Raw genomic sequence first — 18,258 nt, forward strand, 5'->3', positions numbered from 1 at the left:
GATGCTCTTTGCACGTTGTCGAGCAATAAAAATTCAATCCACCCAACCCACGCAGCTCGAAGTGTGATTTTTGACCGGGTCACTGAGCCAACAGCCTGGATGAACCGGGGGATGAACCGGGGGATGAACCGGGGGAGGACCGGCGCGGCAGCGAGCGCACAGCCAGCTTCGACTGAGTCCTGCACTTGACTTTAGACACAGCAACAGCAAACATGCCTCGAGTCGTCGCTCGTCTCTTCGTAGTTGCTTCTCGACATGCGGCAGCGAGATCCGTGGTGTTCCCGACCAGGATCTCTTTATTCTCCCGCCTGTTGTCCACATCTCAAGGTACTGGGGGAACATTTGGCTTCATTACTCTTACTTGGGGATTTACAGTATTCTCACTTGTGGCTGCAGACACTTGCAGATGCACAGTGCTGTAGTTTGCTCAGTATATTGGACATGAGAGCCTTTCAGTGTGTTGTGGAGTATCCTAAGAAACTCTTGTTTGTGCAAACAGGAGCTGGGTGGGGGTGGGTTACAGGGGCTGGCAGGGGTTAGGAGTTAACAGTTAGCATTTATTCATTTATTCATTGTTACTGAAGTTAGACTCAGTAAAATGTTATGGCTGTTTTCTTTTCTTCTGGTACATTTTTGGCTCAAACTGTACCCACACTTCTTGTGCTGCAGGTTTCTCTATTTTGCTGCATGATCTTTAGGGTCTGGTCCAATGTTGTGAGTTCTGATTTGAAGCAGTTTAGAAAACACTTCAATAACAGATGGTTTTAATGTTTAATTGTTCGGTATTCTGCATTTTGGTGCCTACCTCTTGTTGCTAATAACAAATGCATATGCAAACTCAGTGACCTTCTCATTATAACCTTTGCTTTCTGCAGGCACACAGTCTCTCACCCGTTACAGTGAGACTACAGACTGGCAAAAGAAACTCACTCCAGAACAGTATGTAGTCACTAGAGAAAGTGGAACAGAGGTGGTGAGTTTCATATATGAATGAATAATATAATGAACCCTAATTCTCATACAACAGAATTTCAACAACTAAAACAAATGAGCATGTACATTAGTGCAGTGATTTGTGTCAAACTGATTTAATCTGCCAGACTGACATACACAGGCCTACTCACTCATAAGCATGATCACAGTGGACTTTGACCGTCAATGTGTTGTTGACCTGAGACAGGTTTAATGAGTTCAGCTACAGCCTTTAGTGTGTAATGAATTAGAAACCTGCCTGATAAATAGGTCATAATAAATGTGAATGCAATAGAATAAAAAGAAGAAGGAACTGTGTTTTGCCTTTCAACTGGGTTTGTTGGTGTTCTCAGCCTTTTAGTGGGATCTATCTAAACCATTATGAAGTGGGAATGTACCACTGTGTCTGCTGTGATGCTCCACTCTTCAGGTAACACTTAGCACTAACATTAACAGGAAACTTCATACGCCCACTCACACACAGAAAATTTGTGTTAGTTGTTTATTTCAAAATATATATCAGTAGATACTTATCTTGGAAATTTTGCTTCTTCTACTAATAGTTCAGAGGCTAAGTATGACTCTGGAACAGGCTGGCCAGCTTTCAAAGACGCTCATGGGACATGGGAGCGGGATGAAAGCCACACCTCCATAATTCGTCGCCCTGACAACAGCCTTGGTAGTGCTGGGACAGAGGTCCTTTGTAAAAATGTGAGTTGTGTTTTGGGCTGTGAAGCCAAAGTTCAATTTACATAGCATAGTTGTTCTAGGCAATATTAAGTCCACTCCAAACGTTTTAAAACAACAAGGCTAATCCAGTTATTTTTGCTGTACACTAGCGACATTTGTGTTTAAGAGGAAAAGTTTTAAGATAAGATTCAAGTTAATAAAACTTAATGTATGTCAGTCTTCAGCAAATGCAAAATAAATAACCTTAATCTGGAGGAGACTGTAGCTCTGTGTCTAGCCAGTAAAGTTTAAATGTGTATCACCTACACTTTGTTTAGAATATTCTTCAAATATAACCATTATTTTTGATTTTTTGGTTGGCTTTGTGTGTTCATGTGTGTGTTGTGCAGTGTGATGCCCACCTGGGTCATGTGTTTGATGATGGACCAGACCCAACAGGCCAGCGATTCTGTATCAACAGTGTGGCCCTTAAGTTCAAACCCAGGGACAACACCTCCACCAGACCTGAAAAGTCTGAGGAAATCTGATGAACTATAGTGATTTGCCTAAACTACTGAAAACACTTGCAGGCCTTTTTGAGAGGCAAAATGAAAGTCCAGAGTCAACGCTGGGATTCCATGATTTCGATCTATACAGCTCTGCTAGTGTGAAGCTTTGTGTAGCACCTAGTGTTTCAATTTTGTTGGAAATGTACTTGCTGGGGTTTATTGAGCTGATAGCCTATTACTTTGACAAACTCAAATTCATAGACCATCAGCACCTCCAGTCGCCCTAGTTACTTAATTAAAAACATTCTTCACAAAGTAGTCACTGTATGGATTGTTTTTATTATTGCTTTCTAATTTTTGTGGGGTAGTAAATTTTTGTCCATATCAATGTCTGTCTTGAGCAACTGTGAAAATAGTGGCTAACACATTCAAGTTGCAAAAAACAAATTGTCTTTTAACATTATTATCACTTGAGTGATTTTCATATCTGAAAAATGCCAAAATTCTTTGGGCCTGAATTAAAAAGACCTTTTTTTCTGTAGAGATGGCAAAACAAAGGAAGTTATGACATTGCTGTGTTTTGTGTTTTCCAGTCTGGTGTCATATATGTTCATATGTTGACAAATCTGTTCATTTGTTAATAAATGCACATTATGTTTATTTCTCTGATAATTTACTGACCATAAAGTTTATTAAGATTTAAGTATTTAATTATTATTTATTGCTGGCCCCTGTACTGCAGTATGGCCCAATGTCTTTCAATAAACCAAGTTAATATTTAACCTAAAAGACCATCCTCTGTTTCACATTGCTTGTCTACTGCTTTCTGACTGTCCATGCATTTCTTCAGGTTGAGTAAAGCAGATAAGGAATAGTAGACAGACAACCAAGGGTCAGAAAAGCCAATAGAAAACAGGAAGATAATTTGGGAGACAAAAGGAAGTAAGAATACAGAAAGCTGAGCGATAATCCTGATTATTGAGTGTAGTAGTGTTAGTGCCAGGATGGCTGGAGTGTGGCGTTGCATGTTGGCAGTGGTCTTTTTGATGTGTGTTTGTCTGTGGGGTTCCAGTGAGGCTGTAGGGGGGGCTAAGAGTCGACCAAGACCCCAAAGACGACCTCCTAAGAAGCCAAAGGTCAACCCTGTGGATGTGCCCTCAGCAGCACAGAACATAGACTTACAGCAGGTAAGAAGCTGGAGGAAGAGGCAGAGTATTCACACTAGTGGACTGTGTATTCTTTGACTGTGTATTAAGTGCTGGTTTTAATAATTATTTCCAGGCTGCATTTAATTTGACGTAAGTTTCACCATTTCAAACTTCTGTTTAGATTCAATTGTGACAAGGCTGGAAAAACATTCCTGAAAAGGCTGCACTGGAACTAGGTCTCAATTTGAAAAATTAACAAGTGTTTCCAGGCAGTGGATTGTATCTGTGTCCTTAGAGTACAACAGTAAATCTGCTCTATGCTGTTACCTGACCTTTCCACACTGAAAGTTGGATTCTAGTTTTGATTCTGTGAATCACTGGAACATACTAACAGTCATTTGTTACTTTCAGAAGAACATAAGAAAAGTGAACTTTGTGGAACAAAGACAGTTTGTACCCCTCATAGTACATTGACAACTTCAGCAGGTGTTTGTGCTTAGTTAACAAATGTAAAGGTTACCAGACCAGACAAAAGTTAAGTGCTAATTTAAAAGCTTGCAAGTTACAACTATCCAAAGCTTAAAGAGAAAAAACATTGGTTTAGACTTTCAGTCTGTTTGATTATGGATTTGTGTGTGGGCTGCCGATATGGACAGGTTTGTGTAACAGTGTCAACATGGTGTTTAGGCAATAGGAGGTGGGGGTTCAGTCAAATAGATTCAGTCAAATAGAATTTGAGCCAAAAATAAAGGAGCAGAAAAGATGAGGAAAGTCTTAGTTAGAAAGGGTTCTCAGGATCACTGGATAAAGTGTAATGACTACCTCAAGTAAAAAAAACTTCAATCAATGCCTCTCAACTACAGATTTGCAAATATTATGTCTGAGGCTTAAATCGTGTCTGAAAATGTTGCCTATGTTTTCTCTGTGTGTATACACTTAAATCTTGCTTGTGTATGTTATAGATGACGGGAACATGGTACCTGCTAAACATTGCCTCCAAATGCCCCTACCTGTTAAAACATGGAACCAAAGTGGAGCCTACGGTCATTGCTCTCAAATATTCTGCCTCTAACCAAACACTGTCCGTTAGCACAAAAACACGACAGTAAGTACCAGCACACACTGAAAATGCAGCTCTTGTTGTCAATACCCCAATTTAACAGGAGAGGGGGCAAATAAGCCACTTATCTGTCTATTCACCTACTTCATGATCACTTCATACTCAAGCCATATATATTTGATTACGTCTCTTCTCTTCTCTTCTCTTCTCTTCTCTTCTCTTCTCTTCTCTTCTCTTCTCTTCTCTTCTCTTCTCTTCTCTTCTCTTCTCTTCTCTTCTCTTCTCTTCTCTTCTCTTCTCTTCTCTTCTCTCAGTAATCACCACTGTTGGGAAATCTTACAGGTCTACCATACAACCACAACACCAGGAAGACTACTTCTTAAAGGTCAGTCCTACTATATTTTATACTATATCTCACTCACCATGGTAGTAATCTAATATCTATCCTTGCTTTCTGCATGTTTCCACCAGGACCCCGTCCTGAGCTGAACACAGATATAGTGATTGGAGAGACGGACTACAGCTCATATGCAATCATCTACTATCAGAAACAGGACAAGGTTACCCTGAAACTCTATGGTAGGGATATCTTATATTTAAAATCCATCCTGGGGATGAAACTACATATGCGTGTGTGTGTGTATATACTGTATATATATATATATATTTATATATATATATATATATATATATATATATATATATATATATATATATTTATATATATATATATATATATATATATATATATCATAATGTTTTTTGTTGTTGTTTTTCTTTTCCTGTATTCAGCCAGGTCTGTTGACGATCTGTCAGAGCCAATGTTGACCAAGTTTGAGCAGCTTGCTGAAAAACAGAATTTTGGACTGGCATACCTCTTCCCTTTTCCCACATACAGTATGTCTGCATCCAGCTGAAAAACACTAAAAACTTAATCAAATATATTAATGGCAATCATATTTAATGTTAAAGCAGTTTGGAATGTATTGTCTTAAAAAATATATTCATGCAATTACAACATTAAATATTACAATGTAATACAATACCATAACTGTTGTAAATGTTCATGATAGAATTAACCCATGCTTTTTAATTGCATAAATAAAATACACAGTAGTCATGTAAGAATAGATGCATCCTCAGGTTCTTTTATGTAAATAACTTGTATGTTAACATTTTTTTTCTTTTGAGGTCACTGTGGTGATGTGGACCAGGACCATGTCATCAGTAAGTTAAATATACTTTTTAGGACAAACAATCACATAAAAAGCAGCAGAGATTATTTAATAGAAAGACAAATCTGATAAATGTATAAAGCCAAAATGAAAAAGGAGCAGAAGTGAGGGGAGCAGCTGAGACATGCTGACAAGTACTGATGATGGTACTCTGGAAACTGTAGAAAGCATGGAATGATTTCCAGTTTTTGAGCTGTCAGTGCCTGCTGGTTTACTGTATACAGTTTACAGTATTGTCACAGGACAATGAAGTACACTAAGAATCCTGTTCGTGCTGTATGCTGCTATACATTTATAGTAGTATAGTATAGTAGTTCATCCTGTCCAGCGTAACTGGAAGAAAGGTCACTGGTTCAGCGTGTTAAATGTCTGTGTTTGCAGCTGTGGTTCTTTTGTGCACCAGTGACTGAATCTTTATCTGAATGGAAGAGTAGCAGTTTCCTGCTTTGTTCAGTGTTACACGTATGTTATGTTATTGAGATAATTGTATTTTGATGTATTTTGAGTTGGGAAGCAGTTTGGCTTATAAAGTGTTCCGCTCTGTCATTGATGTTGTAAAAGCTAGGCTTAGGGTCGGGCAATATAAAAAAGTACAAGATCAGAAAAGACATCAATAAAAAATCTCCCTTTGGAGAATACAGTGCGTTAAAATTCAAACCTAGTTTGGTGTGTTATCTCTGATAAATTAGACAAATAATTCATTCAAATGTTTACCTTACCTTATGCAAAAATAAGTGGATTTAGTGGGAACTAGCTTTATTGTAATTTGATGATACATTTCAAAAGGCTTTAACACAATGAGCTGAGCATTAACACACACAGGATCAGGATTAAAAAAGAAAAGGATCATGACAACAACATTTTTACAGACTGTTATATCATGGGAGAAAGAAAGAGATTGCTTAAGATCCGCTCTTTAAGGAAACCAGTGACCTGTTCCCTTGACCTTCCCAAATACCTTTCACGTTTGCTCCTGCAGGCTGTGCGTTTGTCGACTTCAACTTGTGTAACAATCTGTTACAAAACATCAGCACAGCTTCTATGTAAATAAACCTGCCGGCTCTTTGTTTTCCAGACTGTGTCCCCACATGCTGAAGAAGCAGACCTGTGCAGCAGACAGAGCCAGCCTTGTGGTCTTCGGCCGTTCTTCTGCAAACTTCTGCATATTTTATTATTCAAAAATGTGAATGTCATCCAGATGTTGAAAGACTCCACCAAAGTGACAACTTTAAATGTTCGCATTTACACATTAATAAAACTAAATGAAGAGAATGGTCCAAGCTGTATCTGCCCCCTGCTGATCCTGTGGTGACACACCATTATCATGCAAGAGTTATTATGATGGTAACTCCAGCCTGTCTTTTTGTACTGAGATTAGCATACATAGTGTGTGCCTGTGGGCATATGTGTGGGTTGTGTGAGACAACACAGAATGGTAAGGCAGGAGATTAGGTTCAGACGTAGAGCCCCAAAGTGGTTGAGAGAGTTTAGTTACAAAAGCAGGTTATAAAATGTGCTTGTTACCGCCCCTTGCTCCAGCCAGCACCTCTGTGTGTTTGTTTGCTACGTAACCGGTTGATTAGAAGTCAGTGCCTGTCTTGTCTCCTAACAAAGGGAGCTCTGATGAAGCCATCGATGTATTTAAATAATGAATTCACAGGAAAGCTGCACCTTAATTATTACACATGTATAATGAAACTATGAACTTTTAAAATGAACTCACATTTGTAAGCTGTGAAGAACAATTGGATCATTGTATGCATCACCAGTGCATCTAATTTCTGTTTCTGGGTGTGAGTTTGTTCTGTCCAGCTCTTATTTGTCATATGCTGGAGAAATCTGCACTCTTACCAAACAGAAGTTCTGTTAAACACGTGCCTGAGCATTTGGGATAGAAGAGGGAAAAGGGCAACAGGGGGGTCAGAAGAGCCTTGTTATTTTTTCAGGCTTCTCCCCACATTCTCCCCTTCTTACCTTCCCCCTCTCATATCCGCATGTGCCAGTTGTGTAACAGCAGTGATTTGCATGACCGTCAGTGAAGGCCAGAGAGTTTTTCTAATGCACTCATTGGAGAGAAGGAGGAGGAGACAGAAAGGGGGAAGGGAAGGGGATATAAGGAGCCTTCACTTGCCTTTAGGTCTTTAGGTCTATCCCACTGGTACCTAACTCATCACTGAAGAAGCTCAGAACACAAAGGAGAAGCTATGAGTAACACACTGCTGACGACGCTGGGCGCTCTGATGTGCGTCTTGGCTGCTTGCGCCAATGTCGCTCCTGTTAAAGACTTCAACCTGGACAAGGTAAGAGAGACAGGGAGATGGACACATACGACAACGGAAATATCACATTTATTTAGGTTTATAATTTAAAATGACTGTTAAAGGAAACAATCTTAAAGCCTGTGGTCGGTGGTTTAATTCACTTTAGAATGTTTTATGTGAAAGGTAGGAGCTGCATGTCTGCAGTTTCTAATGTACACACATATTTTTCTTGATTGAATGTAGAAGCAAGTTTCCCATTCTTTTTATTCCCCTTCGTCAATTTAGATGGCAGGCAAGTGGTACCTTGTTGGCTTTGCTACCAATGCTGTGTGGTTTGTGAACCACAAGGCAGAGATGAAGATAGGCACAGCTCTTGTAGTGCCTACTGCTGAAGGAAATCTGGACCTTTCTTATGCCAACCTGAAGTAAGTAATTAATGTGGGAACGGATTTGTACGAACAAAAGTTCAATAAACTGACCCTTTTTCTTTTCCGTTTCCAGAGATGATGGTGTCTGCTGGAGATTGACCCACTTTGCAAACAAAACTGACACTCCCGGTCGCTTCACTTTCCACAGCCAGAGTGAGTAAAGACACACACACATTCACAAGGGTGAAATAAAGCCATAGTGTAAATTTAGCAGTATGACCCTTTTATTTCTGCTTTAATCAGTTTGGAACAATGACAATGACATGCGCATTGTTGACGTCCTGTACGATGACTATGCTCTGGTCCACACCATAAAGACAAAAGATGGAGTGTCTGAGGTCCTCAACAAGCTTTACAGTAAGTCTGAATTATCCATAGCACAGCAGCATTCTGTGGAAACATTGTAGATTGACTCAGGACTTGTCTAATATTAAAGCAACTTATTGTGTAATTGCAGGCCGTAAACCAGAAACCAGTGTTGACCTGCAGCAGAAGTTTACACAGTTGTCCCTGGACACTGGCGTCCTCCGTGACAATATTGTCATCCTGCCTAAAAACGGTATGTAGAGAAAACTTTATTTATATGAATATGCATTGTGGCTGGTTGTGTAACTGTTTTTGTCTTGTCTGCTGCTACAGGTGAGTGTCCAGAGGACTGAGGAGGCCCCTGCCATTTTCCATCCCTCATCTCTTACTCACTGAAGGCCTGACTTTTATTTCGGAGTCTTATTTTCCCCCATCACTGTGATGTGATGGGTCACATGTCTTTTCACTACTCTCTGCTGCTTACCAAAGACCACCCTCCATACTAACTCCAACCTCATTCTCTCAAGTTATGCTTAACTGCTGTATTAGGGTGGAACAATAAAAGGCTGACAGTAGGATAATGGGAAGGAATACACATACTGAGTTAACTAGACCCCCAGCAGTAATAAGAAAAAGAAGAAAGAATTAAGAATATACAAGCACACAAATGATACTGATATGAAAGTGTTTTGGTTGTTCTGTGGAGGCAAGTGAAATGTAACACGATGAAGCTTTCACAGCTTTTGCAGAACAACATTGTACAACCAAGAATTTAATTAGTCTTCATAGCTGTATGAGAATGGAGATGGTGTTATGACGTTATAATTAATACCATAAAGAAGAGTAACTGGGTGCTCATAATTACCAGTTATTTTCCTGGGGTAGGCACACACAGAGAAACACACTTACTGTGAACAAAAACTGAACAGTATGTGAGCTTCATTGTATTAAATTCTAGTGCAGGCATAGATGTGTATCTGTTGATCTGAGTGGTGAACTGTTGCATATAATTGTCCAAAGAAACAAATAAAGCTGTATTGAATGGAATTGATTTTTGTTTGTGTTACCACAAGGGGGCAGCCTACGACCTGTCTCAGACAGGCCTTCAATTGAAATGACCTTAAAACTATACCATCATCATAGATCCAGCCTGTGAGTTACTCTAGCTGCATTTCACAGATCATCTCATATCATCCTCTGTATTCTGTAATCTAAGGGTAAACCCCTGCTGATCTCTTGTGCAACTTATTTCAAGATAGTCTCACAAGTTGTGAACACATTATGACATCAGAATGCTAATTTCACTTCACCCCCCGGCTGATTTGCAATTCGCACCAACAGATTTAGTATAGAGAGGGTTTGCATCTCTGTCTAAATCTTCAGTCTTTTTCTATTAAGGGCTGCTGGAGTTTATCACAACTGTCTCACAAGACAGTAGAGCAGAATAAACAGGGTGTGGCTGAGCAAGCTGGTCTGTACTGCACCAAAATCTATTGAACAATGTTTTAAGTGTGCTGTCCCCTGCAAATGACAATACATTTAATTCTACAATATACCCAGTTCATGCCATTATATATAGACATTTTTCAATTGAAAAGCTCCCAATTCAATCTTAGAGGCATGCCTAATGGCACTTTCCCCCTTTTTATGGAGAACATGCTGCTCACCCATTACACTAGCACATCACAGCCACTGCATTAGGAACCAGCTGACTTTTGCATCAGATCTCCCACATTTTAAGTGAACAAACATTTTGGAACAGATACATTTAAAGTAAATTAAACTTAATATTTGGTTACATATCCCCTCTTTGGAATAATTGCATCAAGCTAACCACTCACTGACATCACCAAATGACTGTTTCCTGCTTTTGACAAGCTTTTCAAGGCTTTTACTGTTTTGTGTTGTTGCTGGTTTTGGGTGGTTACAATATTGCCTCAACCTTCCTTTTTTCCTTTCTTCTTCCAAGCTTTGGTCTTTCCACCAATATGGTAGAGGTTTATTTTGGTTGCATCAGTCCATAAAACTTTGTTCTTTCACTCTTTGTAAGATATTCAGTCAAATTGTTGTACTGGCCATGCCCAATGTTTGTTTTAGCTTGCTGGCTTGCTTTTCCCCCATAGCCATATCTGTGCTCTTCATGTTCATTTATCATTTTCTAACTACAAATGCTGTCAATCCTGGTAAAACCCAAGACCAAAACCAAGAGTAGTGATTTATAACTTCTTTAAAATGTAAACTTTTTAAGTCTTTTTAAAATTCTGAACTATTGTTTCATATTCATCTATTGATCTTTGGAGCAAAAACCTACGGAAAACAACAAGTTCAATTTGCTTGTTCTACATAAATAAACAGAACTGAACTGAAACTGTGTGTATGTACACTATACACACACAATTGTGCAACACAAGTTGGTGCCTGTCTTGTCTCGCAACAAAGGGAGCTTCGGTGAGTTCAATGTACTTGTAAGTATGTCAAATAAGACCTCAGAGCAAATCAGCATCTTGTATCTTAAACAGTGTAATTAAAGATTTATTTAGGACAGAGTATTTTCACAAGATGCTGTAAAACAGTGAGACTGTCACCACTGAAAATTACCTCATGCTGCAAAAAATAATTGTATGCAACAATGGCAAAGCATTTTATGAGAAATGGTAATGGTTCTTAAATATCACTGCCTCAGACCTGCTGTCAGTGTAATAGATACTGTATTTAATGCAACTGGTTTATTATATGCAATATGGATTGAAATATTATACTACATGAATTTAAAAGGCTCACACTGTTGATCTGATACAGCTTCTCACCACAATTTAGAAAACAACTTCTAACCTCTTGGTGCAGCTGTTTGCTACGAGTTTCGATAAACCAGGAGGAGAATAAAAGCAGCTGTATTTATGGCACGTTGTTAGTTTAGTTTCCCCCACATCTTTTGTCCTTTCATCATTCTTCCCTCCTCACTCTCCAAACAAGCCATATGTGTAACAGCAGTGATTTGTGTGCCAGTAGGTGAAGGCCTACGAGTTTAGGTAATGCAGAAGTTAATGATTGGACGGGAGGAGGAGACAGCAGGCTGAGGGGTGGGATGGGGAGCAACATTTCTCGGGATATAAGGAGCCTCCACTTGCCTTTGCCTCTTTGCATCCCCCTGATACTTCATTCATTACCACAGAAAATACAAAAACAAAGGAGAAGCTATGAGTAAGGAATTGCTGAGGGTGCTGGCCGCTCTTGTGTGTGTCCTGGCTACTTGTGCAGATGTCACTCCTGTTAAAGACTTCAGCCTGGAGAAGGTGAGACAGAGGGAAAGGTGTTTGGAGTGCATTCCTATATTGCTTAGTCTGTATCGTTCACAATGACAAATGTTGTTGAGGAAGAATCATTTGTATGTGTGGTTTGTGGTTTGATGCACTTGTTATGAGTGTTATGTATAATTTACATATTTATAATTTACATATAAAAATACATAAATATAAATATACATAAATATAAAAATACACCAAAACGTATTGTAGTTACTCCTACTTACCTAATATGTCACATGAAAAATTCAGTTCAGATTAGGTTTTAGAATCATACTGGTCACACTTTACCTCCGCTTCTTTAAGTTAGATCGCAGGCAAGTGGTACATGGTCGGATTCGCTACAAATGCACAGTGGTTTACAGAACATAAGACAGAAATGAAGACAGGCACTTGTGTATTTGTGCCAACTGTTGAAGGAAACCTGGACCTCTCCTATGCCAGACTGAGGTAAGTGATGTACTGTATGACATATGTGAAACTAAAATCATCTGAATCATTATCTATAGTATCTATAGATTATATATAGTATGCAAACTCTCTTTTTCTTTTAGAGATGATGGTACCTGCTGGAGATTGACTCAACTTGCAAATAAAACTGACACTCCTGGACACTTCACCTACCAAAGCCAGGGTGAGTAGAGCAGAGACACACGCGGACATACTGTAAATTCAGACGCTTTACAATTTACATTTGTGCTTTAATCAGTTTGGAACAATGACAACGACATGCGCATCGTTGATGTCCTGTACGATGACTACGCTCTGGTCTACACCATACAGACAAAAGCTGAAGTGACTAATGTTGTCAACGAGCTTCTCAGTAAGTCCGGGTTCTGCTTAGCACAGCATCATTCTGGGGAAACTCTGGATGTTGAATTCAGGATTTGTCAAATAATAAACCAACTCATTGTGTGATTGCAGGCCGTACTCAAGAAACCAGTGTTGTCCTGCAGCAGAAGTTCACACAGTGGTCCCTGGACAATGGCATCCTCGCTGACAATATTGTCATCCTGCCCAAAAACAGTATGTCATTAATAGAGAAAAACATACAGTACTTCATTGATATGTACATGAATTGCAAATGTTTTTGTAAATGATTTTGTCATTTCTGCAGATGAGTGTCCAGAAGAGCCTGCTGCCACCCCACAACCAACTGATGCTCCCTAAAATCCCAGCCTCCCAGTTTCCCCATCACTGTGATGTCTGCAGCATCACAAAACTACACCTGCTACAATGAAACTCAGGGAAGAGAAGCACACGGTCAATAATGCCCCATTTTTCTTGACAGAGCTTAATAAAGTTTTACCGAATTCAACTGAACTGTTTTTTATGACTGCTAAGGGATCTGTCTCACAAGTCGGCTCACTGATTAAACTATGACTATATTTACAGTGGCATGAAAAAGTATGTGAACCTTTTGGAATTTCATGGTTTTTTGTCATAAAATGAGATCTGATCTTCATCTCAGTCAAGCCAAGAGTATTCACATTACAAATGAGAATTAATTCCAAAAGGTTCATATACTTTTTCTGACAGATATTACATCATTTCATAGCATTGAACTGACTCAGTAGAAGAAGTTCAAAGTTGTCAGTTTTTCCCTTACAAATGACACACTGACAAACCTTCGTTTCCCCCTACCTTTAGGTTAAGAGTCTCTGTGTCATCCTCGGCAGATTATCATCATTCCAATCACACAGTAACAACGTCATCAGGTCAGCATATTTCTATCTGTGCTACATTAATTGTCTCCGCCCCTCCCTTGACCTCCATACTGCCTCCATCCTTGTTCACAGCCCAGTGACCTCCTGTATTGACTATTGTAAGCCTCTTCTTACCGGCCTTCCCCACAAATTCCTTCATACGCTCCCACTGGTTCAAAATTCAGCTGCTCGCATTATCACGAAAACATCCTCATTTCATCACAATATTACATCGCAATTCCACTGGCTCCCGGTTATATCCAGAATAAAATTCAGAGTACACCTTCAAGGCAAACATCGGCACCTCTGTCAGATCATCCTCTTCTCTACGCACCTCACTGTGCGCTCTGCTCTCTTCAGCACCACAGGGAGCAAAGCTTTTAGCCTCTCTCCTCCCAAACTCGCTCCCATCAAACATAATGTTGACACTTTTATGGTCTTTAAATCCAGACTCTGGACTGACTTCTGCATTGTCCTGCTATTGCCTCTTCTTATTTGTTTTGATGTTAAATGGTTTGTACAGTGTCCCTGAGTGTTTAGAAAACATATTAGTAATATTAGTAATATTATGATTACACTGCTGTACAACATATTTCCCATATTCTCCTCAGCACATCTGGCTAACAAACCAGTGCAGCTATCGATGAGCTCAGTTTACCTCATCTGGGAACTGGTGGGACCTGTGCAGAAAAACAGGACTGAAAAAAACACTGACTTGTAATAGTACTAACTTCATCATTTCCTCTTCTTTGTTTTGTCTGTTAGCAGGATTGGGGCTTTCACAGCTTTATAGCTTTGGGCCCCAACGTTTGAATTCCTTCCCTTAGCTGAATTGTGCATATTTATTTGTATGTTTTCAGAACTATAACTACAAAATATGTGTTTTATTTTAAAAATGGTCAGCCACAACTGGTATGTTTCCTCCAGTGGCAACTACGCTTTTGTCATGTTTATCACTGTAGCTATGTTTGAACCTTATAGTGGGAACTTTTGTTGTTTTTTTCTGATCCATTGCCATAAATACTTTGTCATAATTCCTGTTCTGACTTTGTCATTTAATTTTCTTGATTTATTGTGTGTTATTTTGTTCTTGTAGATTCTTTTTGATGGCTGTGTCCTTTTTCAGTTTTCCTTCATTAACCCTTGTGTTGATATAGGTTATTTTGTTTTCCTTCATCTAACAATCTAACGGAGTTGCACACTCACACACAAATGCATGATTGAGATGTGCCTCAATCTGCCTTGGTCAGAAATAAATATTCAGGCCTGTGAAGTTAGGTTTAATTCAAAGAGAGAACTAGTCAAAAAGACTCATTCTGATTTGAGAGTTTTATTTCTACAGAAGTGTACCTTTTGGTTAGGAACAGTAAAAAAACAAATGGCAATACAACAGCATAAAAAGTATTTATGTCAAATTGCTGCTGAAAATAGCAAACACATTTTCAAAAGTTGAAAAATAGAAAGAAAGTAGTAAGAAGTGAAAAGAAGTAAAATGGAGCATATTCAAAAGGTCAAACACATTATGCAATATTATCTATAATTTATTATATGTTTATACTTGTGTTATGTTATGTAGAACTCTGCATTTGCAAAGTAATTAGTAAATAAAAGTAGTGCAGTAAAAAGCACAGTATGTCATGTAATGGGTATTGAGTACTCAGATGCAGACAGAGTTCAAAGCTCTGATTTAATTTTAGTTTTAGAAGTTGAATAACAGGAGTGAAAACAAAATGGCGATAACAGTTTTGGTAGAGTTTGGCAGCAAAAGACATTACATGCAGAGAAATTGGCAGCTTAAGGTTCTGGTAAAACTAAGCCTAATTCAATAACATAAGGCATTTTACCAGAAAAGGAAACCCAGGTAAATGTTCATTAGTAGGTTCTCGGATAACTACTGGCTTGGGAGTAAACATGTGGTGATCAGGTTTTCAGTGGAGTGGAGTTAAATAACACTCAGTTCAATGACAAATCTTTTGAAAGAGTTCAAATGAGCAGGGTTACGTTACAAGATAATGGATGACATGGACTAAGCAGGCAGGAAGTCAAACCAATGTCCATACACATGGACAATAAACAGCAAACAATTTAATTTTATTTGTATAGCACCAAATCGCAAAAAAAATCATCTCAAGGCACTTTACAGTGTAAGGTTTAAGACCTAACAGTCAGAAACAAGGTACCAAAGAACAAAAAGAACAAGACCTCAGTTAACCATAATACAGAACCACGGGAGTCTCCTGGTGAATAATCAATACTGGCTTATATACTAGTTGGATGTCTGCACATATGTGAAGCAGGTGAATGTGGGTGGAGAGCAGCAGACCAGGTGATGAAGCACAAATAAAAACAATACAAAATGGAAATATTCAAGTAAAATACATGTACCTCAAATGTGTTTAATGTAGGCGCCGACTTTACACCACTACCTCTTTCCTGATTTACCAGTTTAACTGTACTCTTGTTCGCTGAATCTGTTTATTTGGATTTTGAACTTGGAGTCTGTTTGCTGATTTGATATGCTGCTGGTTTTTTGGAGTCCTGCCTGGTGTATTTAGGCTCTTGCTTTGATTTGAACTTTGTTTATGAACACTACCTGTTTAAAGATCCTCCCTGATCCATATGCCTGTGTATGTGTATTAACATCAAACTCAATTTTAATTGCTCCAGTTTGCACCTGTGTCTGTGTCCTGCAGTTCGGTTCTCTGTTCTCTGCCTCTGCCTTTTATATTCAGAGCTGTGACACAGTGGGTCTGCAATTTGTGTGATATGTCCTTCATAATAGGATAAGATAAGGCGGCAGTCACAGTGAATCAGGACTGAGTTCCTTCGACCATGTCCTGTTCTGGTCCCAGCGAGGTTTCCCAGCACTTCTTCCTTGCTTCTCACTCCTTGTGGATTTCAGGTCTTATGGATGATATCTGGTGAATTACAGGTTTCAGGTTTTACTGTGTCTGAGGTTTGCATGCAAACATACAGTCACAAGAAAAAGTATGTGAACCTTTTGGAATTTCATGACTGTTGACTAGAAATCATGTAATGTAGAGTGTCTAGTGCAGAAACTGTCAACTGTTACTAAATTTTACCTAAGGTATTACCTTTCTTTGAAAGGTAGGCATGTGTTCATCAAGTGTCTGGGGACACTGCTTCACTGTCAATAAAGATTTTCACCACCTTTAAGATACAAGCTAATTGAAGTTGAGATCAATATCCCTGCAAAGCTTTTTGAGTGAAGAAGCTTCAACAGTGACCGGGCTGACAGTCTGGGTGATCAGGCCTCAAGACTCTGCTAACTGCAAATTGATATGAAAGACTCGACAACAACAAGGCCTCCCAGAATCATCAAAGCTAAGAAGATAACAAATAATCATTCTCCTGCATGTCATTCAGCACCTAAAGGTACTTTGAAAGACACATTTTGATATTTCTTTCTTCATACTAATTCCTCAGAAAACAACATTGTGATTAGAATCTTAGGGCAAGAAGTATCTGACTATTTATGTCTGTGTGATTTTTACAATTAAATACATGTTCACTGTTTGTGCTCTCAGCTTTTGCTATTACCAAATACCTTACCTCATAAAGTATGAGGTAATTTGTGACATAGCTGGCTTCTGGTTCACTCATTCAACTTCTCATCTGTGGCATGTCATCAACAAGATCTTTCAAATTTTCCTGCATATCAATCCCTGTTTTACACTGTCCTGGTTTTAAAAATTTAATGTTCATGATGTACAGTGCATATAGTATTAAATTAATTAATTATTTAGTAATTAATTAGTAATAATTAATAGTAATTCATTAATAAAGTATTCACCCCCTTGGATGTTTCATCCTTTTATTGACATTATAAATCAATCGTGGTCAATAAAAGTTGGCAACTTTGACGAAAAAATGTCTCAAATACCGCATTAATGTAAAAGTTTCTACAAAGTAATGTAAATTAAATAAAAGTATGTAGGGTGAAATCAGTGTTTTCAATCATTGTTGCTTTGACTGGGTGACTCTAGAACATTGTTGTCAGTAAACCTTTTCTAAGTAGCTTTTGCTGTATGCTTCAGGTCATTGTCTTGCTGGAAAACAAATCTTCTCCCAAGCTGTAGTTGTCTTGCCAACTGAATAAGATTGTCCTCCAGGATTATCCTATATTTTGCCGCGTCCATCTTACCCTATACTTTAATAAGCCTTCCTGGGCCTGCTGCCGAGAAGCATGCCCAAAGAATGATGCTGCCACCACCGTGTTTTACAGTGGGGATGATGTGTTTGTGGCGATGTGCAGTATTTGGTGTGCGCCAAACATAGCGTCTTGTCTGATGGACAGAAAGCATCATTTTGGTCTTCCTATCATTTCTTGATGATTGATTTCACTAAACTCTGGGGGATGTTCGGTGCCCCAGGAGATTTTTTTGCATCCGTCTCCTTACTTATGCTTTTCAATGACCTGTTCTCTGAGCTGCTGGGAGTGCTCTTTTGTCTTTTTTGTGTAATGGTAGTCAGGAATACTGATTAATACTGCAGTCACTTGAGACACATTCACTGCACTCAGGTGATCCCCATTTTACTAATTGTGGGACTAGTATAACCAAATATCTGGACGTCTGTTGGATTAGCTAATTTCAAAGGATGGTGAATATTAATACAAACACTGATTTCACCTTACATATT

The 18,258-nt window shown here is 38.8% G+C and overlaps 4 protein-coding genes across 4 annotated transcripts; all 4 read left to right on the plus strand.

Annotated features, from left to right (window-relative positions):
• Positions 1 to 86: 86 nt before the first annotated feature.
• Positions 87 to 2,921, plus strand: msrb2 (methionine sulfoxide reductase B2). The gene is made up of 5 exons (XM_026361190.1): positions 87 to 327; positions 876 to 973; positions 1,326 to 1,402; positions 1,536 to 1,683; positions 2,052 to 2,921. Exons 1-5 carry the CDS (start codon positions 213 to 215, stop codon positions 2,187 to 2,189), a joined length of 576 nt encoding a protein of 191 aa, XP_026216975.1. The 5' UTR covers positions 87 to 212; the 3' UTR covers positions 2,190 to 2,921.
• Positions 2,922 to 2,975: 54 nt separating this feature from the next.
• On the plus strand, positions 2,976 to 6,856 carry c8g (complement component 8, gamma polypeptide). Its single transcript, XM_026364370.1, has 7 exons — positions 2,976 to 3,337; positions 4,261 to 4,403; positions 4,673 to 4,743; positions 4,830 to 4,937; positions 5,151 to 5,255; positions 5,550 to 5,585; positions 6,669 to 6,856. Exons 1-7 carry the CDS (start codon positions 3,155 to 3,157, stop codon positions 6,686 to 6,688), a joined length of 666 nt encoding a protein of 221 aa, XP_026220155.1. The 5' UTR covers positions 2,976 to 3,154; the 3' UTR covers positions 6,689 to 6,856.
• A 109-nt stretch (positions 6,857 to 6,965) lies between these two features.
• Positions 6,966 to 9,635, plus strand: LOC113164850 (lipocalin-like). The gene is made up of 6 exons (XM_026364371.1): positions 6,966 to 7,893; positions 8,140 to 8,279; positions 8,356 to 8,435; positions 8,526 to 8,639; positions 8,740 to 8,841; positions 8,922 to 9,635. The coding sequence occupies exons 1-6, from the start codon at positions 7,798 to 7,800 to the stop codon at positions 8,939 to 8,941; spliced, it is 552 nt and encodes a 183-aa protein (XP_026220156.1). The 5' UTR covers positions 6,966 to 7,797; the 3' UTR covers positions 8,942 to 9,635.
• Positions 9,636 to 11,720: 2,085 nt separating this feature from the next.
• LOC113162827 (lipocalin-like) lies at positions 11,721 to 13,208 on the plus strand. Its single transcript, XM_026361049.1, has 6 exons — positions 11,721 to 11,881; positions 12,201 to 12,340; positions 12,445 to 12,524; positions 12,600 to 12,713; positions 12,815 to 12,916; positions 13,008 to 13,208. The coding sequence occupies exons 1-6, from the start codon at positions 11,786 to 11,788 to the stop codon at positions 13,058 to 13,060; spliced, it is 585 nt and encodes a 194-aa protein (XP_026216834.1). The 5' UTR covers positions 11,721 to 11,785; the 3' UTR covers positions 13,061 to 13,208.
• Positions 13,209 to 18,258: the final 5,050 nt, after the last annotated feature.

This window comes from Anabas testudineus, chromosome 2, assembly GCF_900324465.2.
Source record: "Anabas testudineus chromosome 2, fAnaTes1.2, whole genome shotgun sequence".
Classification (NCBI taxonomy): domain Eukaryota; kingdom Metazoa; phylum Chordata; class Actinopteri; order Anabantiformes; family Anabantidae; genus Anabas; species Anabas testudineus.

Coding starts and splice junctions, on each gene's coding strand:
- c8g (XM_026364370.1), top strand. CDS start 3,155: ATGGCTGGAGTGTGGCGTTGCATGTTGGCAGTGGTCTTTTTGATGTGT. Junction 3,338..4,260: donor AGAACATAGACTTACAGCAG/GTAAGAAGCTGG, acceptor TGTATGTTATAG/ATGACGGGAACATGGTACCT. Junction 4,938..5,150: donor GGTTACCCTGAAACTCTATG/GTAGGGATATCT, acceptor TCCTGTATTCAG/CCAGGTCTGTTGACGATCTG.
- msrb2 (XM_026361190.1), top strand. CDS start 213: ATGCCTCGAGTCGTCGCTCGTCTCTTCGTAGTTGCTTCTCGACATGCG. Junction 328..875: donor CCTGTTGTCCACATCTCAAG/GTACTGGGGGAA, acceptor TGCTTTCTGCAG/GCACACAGTCTCTCACCCGT. Junction 1,403..1,535: donor TGTGATGCTCCACTCTTCAG/GTAACACTTAGC, acceptor TTCTACTAATAG/TTCAGAGGCTAAGTATGACT.
- LOC113162827 (XM_026361049.1), top strand. CDS start 11,786: ATGAGTAAGGAATTGCTGAGGGTGCTGGCCGCTCTTGTGTGTGTCCTG. Junction 12,341..12,444: donor CTCTCCTATGCCAGACTGAG/GTAAGTGATGTA, acceptor TTTTTCTTTTAG/AGATGATGGTACCTGCTGGA. Junction 12,525..12,599: donor CTTCACCTACCAAAGCCAGG/GTGAGTAGAGCA, acceptor TGCTTTAATCAG/TTTGGAACAATGACAACGAC.
- LOC113164850 (XM_026364371.1), top strand. CDS start 7,798: ATGAGTAACACACTGCTGACGACGCTGGGCGCTCTGATGTGCGTCTTG. Junction 8,436..8,525: donor CTTCACTTTCCACAGCCAGA/GTGAGTAAAGAC, acceptor TGCTTTAATCAG/TTTGGAACAATGACAATGAC. Junction 8,640..8,739: donor GGTCCTCAACAAGCTTTACA/GTAAGTCTGAAT, acceptor GTGTAATTGCAG/GCCGTAAACCAGAAACCAGT.